This window comes from Anoplopoma fimbria, chromosome 20 (genome assembly GCF_027596085.1).
Source record: "Anoplopoma fimbria isolate UVic2021 breed Golden Eagle Sablefish chromosome 20, Afim_UVic_2022, whole genome shotgun sequence".
In the NCBI taxonomy this organism is placed as follows: domain Eukaryota; kingdom Metazoa; phylum Chordata; class Actinopteri; order Perciformes; family Anoplopomatidae; genus Anoplopoma; species Anoplopoma fimbria.
The window spans coordinates 21,728,454-21,738,259 of NC_072468.1; the positions used below are offsets into that span (position 1 = coordinate 21,728,454).

The following is a 9,806-nucleotide window of genomic DNA, read 5'->3' on the forward strand; positions in this document are numbered from 1 at the left end:
TTTTTCCAATACAATTTACTATACTAATACCCAATTTGTACTAGTACTATCTATGTCCCGAGATGAGTCCCAGTGAGCGTTGAAATAATGATCAAATGACAAATGAAATGTCCTTGCGGTATTTTATTTCTTTGCATGAAAGAGCCAGAAGTTTACAGAGTCACCGGGAGCCTGCAAAGTACTGAACTCCCGAGTCAGGCTGCTCACCCCTGTATATATGGGAGCCGGGGTGGCCAGGCTCAGTTCTGAGTTAGCATCTCCTGACAATGAATGGGTGAAGGAGGGGGGGGTATGAAGAACAAAAGGGGTGCATGAATATCAAAGAAGAGGTAGAAAAACAAAGGAGAGGAAGACTGTATGTTTATATATACTGTTTGTTTATATATATATATATATATATAAACAAACAAATGCTCAACAAACCAGAATATGTTTTATACTGTAGATTCTTCACAGTAGTTGAATGAGACTCTTGACTGGTACTGTATCTATCTAATATCTAAGCTTCATTATAACGTGGACAGTCACGTAGGCCACTGCTGCAGCCGACGCTACTGTAGTGTGTGTGGCGTGCGTGGGTGCGTGCGTGCGATTATGAACGCGCACTGGCATTGCTCGTGCACCTCACCAGCCCTCCTCTCGCTGCGTGGCTCTGCGTCTCCTCTAGTCATACAACTTCCTGCTTCACCGACGAAACACCGACAATGTGCTCGGTGATCCGGGGCGTGAAACCGGTCCAGCGGGCTCTGGCTCTCACGCTGCGTGCCCGAGCCGGCAGACCCGAGAACAGACGCTCCTGTCCGGGTATAAGAGCCGACGTGGGCCCCCAGCTCCGGCCGTTCTGCTGCTCCGGGACGGCGATGACGGAGGGGCTGCTGTTCAGACAAGTACGTTCACGTGATGACGTCACGGAGTTAGCTTTTTAACCTGCAAGACTTTTTCTTGTTGTATTTCTTTTAAATTGAGCCAAACTGGATTCATCTGTATAGTTATACCTTGTCTTGATCAGTCTGTAGTGTTGTGGCTCAGTTGACATGCATTACATAGTTTTTTTTTTTTTTTTTTTTTGCAAACCAGATTGACTTGTATGAAACATTAAATAAGCTGTAGTGTTGTGGCTGCAGCATGATTATGGTGCACTGGACATGCATTACATAGTTTTGTATAGTTTACCTTGTCTTGATCAGTCTGCTCAGTTGCTTTTTTTTTTTTTTTTTTTTTTTTTTTTTTTTTTTGCAATAACTTTTGCAAACCAGATTGACTTGCATGAAACATTAAATAAGCTGTAGTGTTGTGGCTGCAGCATGATTATGATGCACTGGACATGCATTGCATTACATTACATTACATTACATTACAGTCATTTGGCAGACGCTTTTATCCAAAGCGACTTACAATAAGTGTATTCATCATAGGTATTCATAGGTAATATATAGGTAATATATTAAGCACAACAGTTACCAGAGCTGGGTATCATTTCAAAAAGTACAATGATAGTACCAATACAAGTACATGCATGTGTGCAAAGTTCACTGTCTGGCTTTTTCTGCAGCTTACAACTGTTTCACACAGTCTACATTTCTATGGCAAGCAAGCTCCCTTAACTAGTGTAGTGTATTTTATCATATTCTGCTATACCTTACTATAATGAAACCATGAAGTTATTACATACTGTATGATGTTAGGTCCAATAGATATGTTTGTGCATATACTTAAAAACAGTTATTAAACATATAGTAGCATATCCTTTAGTTATAAACACTTAATATATCATAACACTGAAAAACACACATAGTAGTTCCACTTCATAAGTTGTTATCTTTTCCTCTCTCTCGCTATCTCACACACATACAAACACACACTATCAGATGACGGCGGGGAGTACGTGCACCATAACCACCCATCCTTTGTATTTTACTGCTGTGTCACTCCTGTACCCACACCTGTTTTTTCTTTTCTTTTTTTCCGCCCAGCTGTTTGAGTTGGAGAGCAGCACCTACACCTACCTGCTTGCAGACACAGAGACCAAGGAGGCAATCCTCATCGATCCTGTACTGGAGACTATTGACCGGGACCTGAAGCTCATACAAGAACTGGGGCTTAATCTCAAAGTGGCAGGTATATTGATTAACTTCCTGTGGTTGTACTTAGTGTTATTGTTTCCTCCCATATAGTAAACCACCTTTTAAATATCAGTATCCCATCTTCGCCATCGTCCAATAGAAACCTCTCTTTTGTTTATTTACATACATGACATGGTCCGCTGCACGTTATCGTATGAACCATAATGTGTAGGTTGACTTAAGGATAATTTGGCCACCGTACTGGAACAGTTAGCCTTGTGGAAAACGTTTAAGATTCTGTTGCTAAAAGGAAAGTAAGGGGTGACTTTGCTCAGGAGGGAGGTTATATAGCAAAAAAAAAAGTCACCTATGGGTGCTTACATGAAAATATATTTTTCCCAAGAATATGAACTCAGTTAAGCCAGGCTGAAAGACTAACAAAGGTTGTAGGTCACTCATGTCAATACACTTCTAATGCTGGGTAATATGGCTGGAATCATTATATCATATAATATTAATAATAACATTTCTATATGTAACACAATATGGAAAATGTATGCAAGATTACATATAAAATAATGAATTACATTACATTACATTACAGTCATTTAGCAGACGCTTTTATCCAAAGCGACTTACAGGAAGTGTATTCAACATAGGTATGTCCTGCATGTCATCACAAAACTATCCAACAAATGTTATACTTGATATTCCTGATTTGTTGCCTAGCCCTATGATAAAACACACTATTTTCTTCTTCTTTCTGATAGTAAACACCCACTGCCATGCCGACCACATCACAAGCACTGGGCTGATGAAGAAACGATTGGTTGGGCTGAAGAGTGCAATCTCCAAATTCAGCGGTGCCTCTGCAGACATCCACCTGTCAGAGGGAGACAAGATCACCTTTGGAAAACATGTATGAAGAACATATTACTTATTTCATTGCATACAATCGATTAATGCAAGCCTAATTTTAGAAAAGAAAAAGAAATGAGGATATGATGGTTACGAAGGTTTCTTTTATTTATTTTTTATCTTGATATGACTCTAGCAGCTTGATAATATATATGGAAAGAGCCATGCCTTCTTTCAGTTTTAAAACCTTATCACTTTTCTGGATAGTTTTTTTTTGGATCCTACTGTATCATCTGTTGCTCTGTAAAAGAACTGGATCTTTTTGGATGAAATTGACCCTTTCTGTCAGGCTGTCAGAGCTACCATGGAGCCCACATTGTCACTATCTCCACTTACCTCATAACTATTACCACATCTGTGGAAAACCAAAAAAGTGATTTCTGAGAAAAGCAGACAGAAAGGTAAACAAGTTAAAAAGGTAAAGATAGCATTTAAAGCCTACATATCAAAGTGCAAAGTGAAGTAATCCCTGTGGCAATCATTAAAAAGCAAAGCAGCATGTGTATAGATTTAGTCTAACTTCAGTAGCTAGCGTAACATAGAGGTGCTAATGCTAGTTAATGATGTACTAACTTACTCTGTTAATGTTAGCTACACAGGTTTTTATGAAGATTTTTTTTTTTTTTCTCCTTCAAAAATCTCTGGGCAATGAGTATCAGGACTAACTTGACATTTACAAAATCAGCCTAAAAATAAAGACAATGTGAAACGATTGCACAAGAGTCTAAGGAGCAGTTGTCAGACCCTGGTTGGAGCTGGCCAATGCTACGCTGTGATTGGCCAGTCTGCTTTTGAGGGGCAGGACTTTTCGAAGGGTCAATTGCTTGATGGGAAAAAAAAAATTTGTACATTCAGTTGAGTTGATCTCTGTCTCTTCTCACCCTGTAGCTTCTGACGGTGAGAGAGACCCCCGGGCACACCGATGGCTGTGTGGCGCTGGTGTCAGGGGACCAGAGCATGGCGTTTACTGGGGACGCTCTGCTCATCAGAGGCTGCGGCAGGACAGACTTCCAGCAGGGTAGACATACACGTTTACTACAATCCTAATCTCGTATCAAATGCAATTGTTTTTTTTGTTTTTTTTAACACTCTGGCCCAAAGAGAAAGCTTTTGTTTTTGTAATGCTGCTCGAGTAACACAAGAGGGCAGCATTGTATCTGTTTTTTTTTTTTTTTTTAAATAATTGCTTCCAATCTTTATAACTGTTGTCTCGCTATTTCAGGCAGCCCTGAGAAGCTCTATCAGTCAGTCCATGAGAAGATCTTCACTCTGCCTGACCAGTGCCTCGTCTACCCAGCACATGACTACTTAGGTTGGTTCAGTGAAAACCCACACATCTGAATGTTTGCGTAACATCTCATGGACTCACTGGTGTAAAAACTGGTTGTGCAAATAGACAGATTTTAAGCACCAGCATGGTGTTAAAAAGCCGTTGCCCGTATATTCCCATCCGTAGCAACCAACACTGATGTGATACACATGTTGTTACAAGCCTTTCAGACATGGCTCTCATAATACAAGCAATACAGTGTAAAAAAAAATACTCTGTTAGTATTAGCTACAAAGTACTTAAACCCATTTTCATGGCCCATTTCAAAATAATATATATTATTTGATTGAAAGTAGTGAAGCATTTAATGTTAATCACCTTGATTTTGCAGCTGGTAAAGTGAGGATACATTAAACTACACAATACTGCTATGTAGCCTTACCTCTGATAATATATCAGAATTTATGAGTTGATTTTGTTTTGTATTATTTAAATCATATATATCTTTAAAAAGTAACCAGTAACTAAAACCTAATCACAAATTTATTGGAGTAAAAAGTACAATATTTCCGTCCGAAATGTAGTGGAGTACAAGTATAAAGTAACATTAAATTGAAATACGCAAGTAAAGTAGAAGAACCTTAAAGGTGTAATCAAGTATAGTACTTATAGTATAGAGTAAATGCACTTGTTGCTACTTTGATACTTCTATAAAGTGAAAATAGATTTTAAAAAATGACATTCTTCAGTCTGTCAAATATCAGTCACAAATTTTATTTGATGCATCCTGATTTTTTTAAGCTGATATCTGATACAAGTTGATATACTGTATCAGAGTATATCTGCCAAGAAGTATTTACAGTGTACCACGTCTTCACATTCTATCACATCTGCCAGCACAATGTGATTTCACTGCATTTACCAAATATTTTCTTGTCTTTTTTTAATGATCAGTAACATTCAGCATCTGGTAACTATTAAGACCTCAGATGACATATCAGGCTGTCTCTGTCTTTGTGTTTCAGGTCAGACTTCATCGACGGTCGGTGAGGAGCGCAAGTTTAACCCGCGCTTGACCAAGAGCCTGGAAGAGTTTGTGAAAATCATGAACAACCTGAATCTCCCCAAGCCTCGTAAAATAGGTATGAAAAAGTATTTATTTCTTTAGTCTAACCTTTACTCATGCTCTGGTGGGTAATATAACTAAAACTTGGGCCAAAATAAATTACATTTTCAAGGATGTAACACCTCAGTGTGTGAGTGAACAGACTCACAACAGAAACAATTGAAATATTCTGCTTACATTTAGTTCTGAAAATGTTTTCTTTTTTTCTTCTTCTTTGCAGATGTGTCAGTGCCTGCTAATTTGGTTTGTGGCGTACACGAAGTCTGAACTTCCTGCTAACTGCTTTTTTAAAAAGATTATTTTTCACCTTTTATTGATTTTCAAGTTTTAATTGACAGATGACAGTGTAGAAATGGGAGAAAACAAGATAGTATGACATGCAACAAAGGTACCAAAGCTGGAATTGAACTGGGATATTGCAGTTATATGACAGGAAGGGAGGATTTTAATCAAATCAACTACAAATAGAATCAGAATCATTTATACTCGCCAAGTATGAGCACATAGCAAAGTGATTAACATATCCATGTTTGTATATATGCAGAATTAACCTAAAACTACTTGCCATAAAGTGCTTTTTGGTGTGTTATTATGTAAATGTAAAGATGTATATTTTCATAGCCGTCTCTATGTCAGTAGTCCGCATCTACTGACATCATTGTGATAATGCTTCACATTAAAAAAAACAATCATCTCTCATTGAACTATTACAAATGAGATCTGTACATGAGGAAAAAAACACTATTCGTATTGTTTTTGGTATTTTGATGACATTGAAATGTGACTTTGTGACTCTTCTTAGCTGTGTTATTGTGATTAAGGGGGGAAATTGACGAAAAGGACAATCGCAGATGGGAATGTTCCGCTCAAGGTTTGGTTTGGTATTCATGAATGCTTAACTGGGACTATTGAGTTCTTCCACATGGCCTTTCCAGGGACTCACACACACACAGGGGCGGCTGTGGCGTAGTGGAGAGCAAGGTAGTTCTCCATTCAGAGGATCGGTGGTTCGATGGCAAGACACTTAACCCTAAGTTGCTCCCGAAGGCTTGCCATCGGTGTGGACTGGATGTTGCATGAATGTTAGTTAGGGTCTGATGGTGGCACCTTGATGGTAGCCTGTCATCAGTGTGTGAATGGGTGAATAATATGTAATATACTACTGATTGTAAGTCGCTTTGGATAAAAGCGTCTGCTAAATGACTGTAATGTAATGATGCGCGCACACACACACACACACACACACACACACACACACACACACACACACACCACTCAGACTGCTGCCAGCATCGGCCTTTTTGCATAGCAGGAAAATGGAACTACACCATTTGCATTCAGAATCCCAGAGGGCCAAGTTTGAATTGACAACATGCCGTTGTTTGTGCTCTCATCTGTTCCTCTAGATGTTTAATAGACAAGTGTTTCTGTTGATATGTGTATCATTGTCTCAGTAAGATATGAGGAAGAGTATCCATGCCAAGTATCAACACAGCGCAGTCTGCTTCTTGGTTTCAAGACGTTCTGTACTTGCGGTTCTCAGCCTGCATTTAACAGCTCATCAGCCAGTAAGACAGGTTTGTTTGGGAGTGCCGGCCACATGCCTCGGCCACAGAAACATCCTAATGTGATAGTATGATGGTGCTGCGCTGATCATGAGCTTTTAAGGGCCAGTATCAAAAATGCTTCTGTTGGGCTGTTTTCGAGTGAATCTAAATACTTGCCGGGATTTAAAGGAGCACTTCAGTAGTTGTTTACAGCTCAAAACAAGTGAGTAATAATGTGAGTAACATTAAGCAAACTTTAGGTTCCAACAGCATTAGACAAGATGTTTAACAAATTATTTATTTTTCTCTTTCTTAAGTGAGAACAATATTGTGGCGCTTAAGTACCCCTTTATCTTTCAGAACATTGCAGGAAACTAAAATGCTCCACAGCAACCAATTAAGACTATTTTGAATGGATTAAGAGCTCTTTTTTTGACTACAAAATACCACTAAAAGCAGAAAAACCAAGACAAGAATAGATCATTTTTGAAGAACAGAATCAATTGTCTAATACTTTTTTTTGGTAATGGTGTGGGAGGATCCTTCATCATAGCAATGGACTCGGCTGTTTACTGATAAACAATGGCGCTTACTTGACACGCTGGATCTCACTAAGCTGAACTAAGCAGATGCAGTGTCGACCATGATGTGACACATCCACATTTCTTTATTATCGGTGAAGCAATGTGACAAAGAAAAAAAAAACTGATAGTGACAGACATATGGAAGACACATCTAAATTTAATACAGCTGCTTTACCAGTCACAAAAATAATATCAGTTATATTCAATCAATCACAGTTTTTAGAGCAGCACTCCCTAACCACATGTTAACCTACACAAAAAGGATCCTAATGAATATTGCCCAATGAGATTTACTTATTTATCAGTATCCGGTTCGAAGGGTTGGATGGGTGAATCTCTGTTTTAAAAAAAAAAATACACATCCTAATACACATTATATTAGTCTGCTGTATTTAATCCCATCCTGTTTCCTTTAGCTACGCTTGTTATTGTTATTTGAGTCGGTCGATACATGAATATCTTTCATGTTTTTGTGGTGAAATGCCTGCAAGGCTATACTCTGTCATAAATAAAAGAAGACTTGTTTATGAATGAACGAAAGTCGGTGGGTGTTGGCTGGTCACATGCAAGTTAATACTGTCACACACACACACACACACACACACACCATCTACCAGCTGTCTCTGTCAGCACTTGAGGCAAACAACATGATTTAGACAGCCTCTGCCTCACCTAGTGTCCTCGCCAACAGACACCTGCATTGTATTTCTTATTAAAAACGAGTGTGTGTGTGTGTGTGACCGTTTTTCGGCATCAAGCTGAAGATATGTTGCTTCATAGAGACAGTGGTTTCCATATAAAATGGTCCTATTCTCTTGGTCCTGTTTGGCTGCTGGGAAGCGAAAGTTGCCAGCTGTCCCTTCACCCAGTCTGTGTCACCCATCTGCCGGCCCTCTTTCAGCCTCTCCCTCAGCCCACTTACACTGTGCCACCATGAACCTGCTGCCCATTCTCTCTCACACCGTCCACATGTCAGTGGAGAGAATCTATTACACTATCGGCTCATTCAGAGGGAGCTGTAAAGAGGCCAGTCGGGGCGATAAAGCCCCCAGAGTGAAGAGCAGATTCTGCCAAACAGACCCTAAAGAAAATACTCCCATAGGGACTTAAAGTGTATCTTTGTATACTTAGTATTTGAGTCCAGAGTTGTCTTACGTGTCCAAAATGTTCTTATTTCCTACAGTGTCAATAACTAGTGTAGAGTTTTTGGTATGCTTAAATATTTCAAGGTATTACTAACATTTGCTACGTGTATTCACGTTGCTGTGGTACCCAATGGTAAGTTTACAGTGAGTGTGTAATACTTGATGGTATTTTAATCTCTACAGGGATCAATATAAGACCGCTGAAGGGACTTACACTGTGACTCATGTTATGTGTACATACGCTCAGTCATCCAGGTCACGGGACTTCTAGTAGTAAGTCACACAGTTCCTTGATGGTCATTGAATATCTGATAGTATATTTTATGATCTTTGTATTATCAATCCAATATCCTATAGGGACTTTTGGTGAGTTTGATGTATTCTATAATAAGATCGTACATAGAGTTTACACCCAGCAGACTGCTGTTAGAGCCCGATGTGAACCAAGCAGGTTTGTTGCCTAAACCAAACTAAGTGGTTGTGTTGCATTTTTGTTCAAATTAGTCATTTCAAGCCAAACCATGTTTTTTAATAAACCTAATTAAGTAGTTTTGTTGTCTAAACTTAATGAAGTAGTTCGGTAGTGTTTTTTTCTTTTTTTATTATTTCAATTTACAAGGTAAACCAATGGTTGCAAACTTTTTAAAAGTGCGGTTCAGTTGTATGGGAATTTGATTTAATAGGAGCCCTTCGGCTGTTTGCACACAAAGAAGAAGCAAAGTCATGTGACTAGCTAATGCTATAGACAAAATAGATTTTTTTTGAAGAAGCCTTTTTTTTTTTTTTTTTTTTTTTTTTTTAAAAGCCCTGCATAGTTGTGGTAAGCACACACAGTTGATTTTTACAAGTTGTCTTTCTGATTACACCTCCCTATTACCAGTATGGCGTACTATATTTAATAACCCTCCACTATTTCATTTTAAAGAGATATACACATCAATCCCCAAATCATTATAATTATTATTATTATTATTATTATTATTATATTCCTTTATTGATCCCCATGGGGAAATTCGGGTATACAACTACACAGACACAGCAGCATACTATACAACTACACAGAAACAGATAATAAATACACATACTATACAACTACACAGACACAGACAATAAATACACATATTATACAATAAAATAAAAATAGAATAAAATA

General features: G+C 38.4%; 1 protein-coding gene across 1 annotated transcript; it reads left to right on the forward strand.

The window, feature by feature from the left end:
- The first annotated feature begins 612 nt into the window (after nucleotides 1-612).
- On the forward strand, nucleotides 613-6,569 carry ethe1 (ETHE1 persulfide dioxygenase). Its single transcript, XM_054621488.1, has 7 exons — nucleotides 613-887; nucleotides 1,974-2,118; nucleotides 2,834-2,982; nucleotides 3,870-3,999; nucleotides 4,204-4,293; nucleotides 5,277-5,393; nucleotides 5,598-6,569. The coding sequence occupies exons 1-7, from the start codon at nucleotides 705-707 to the stop codon at nucleotides 5,642-5,644; spliced, it is 861 nt and encodes a 286-aa protein (XP_054477463.1). The 5' UTR covers nucleotides 613-704; the 3' UTR covers nucleotides 5,645-6,569.
- Nucleotides 6,570-9,806: the final 3,237 nt, after the last annotated feature.

Bases quoted from the DNA above. Each gene is read 5' to 3' on its own strand.
- ethe1 (XM_054621488.1), top strand. From the start codon at position 705: ATGTGCTCGGTGATCCGGGGCGTGAAACCGGTCCAGCGGGCTCTGGCT. The intron at 2,119-2,833 runs GTATATTGATTA...TCTTTCTGATAG, and splicing joins GCTTAATCTCAAAGTGGCAG to TAAACACCCACTGCCATGCC. The intron at 4,000-4,203 runs GTAGACATACAC...TCGCTATTTCAG, and splicing joins CAGGACAGACTTCCAGCAGG to GCAGCCCTGAGAAGCTCTAT.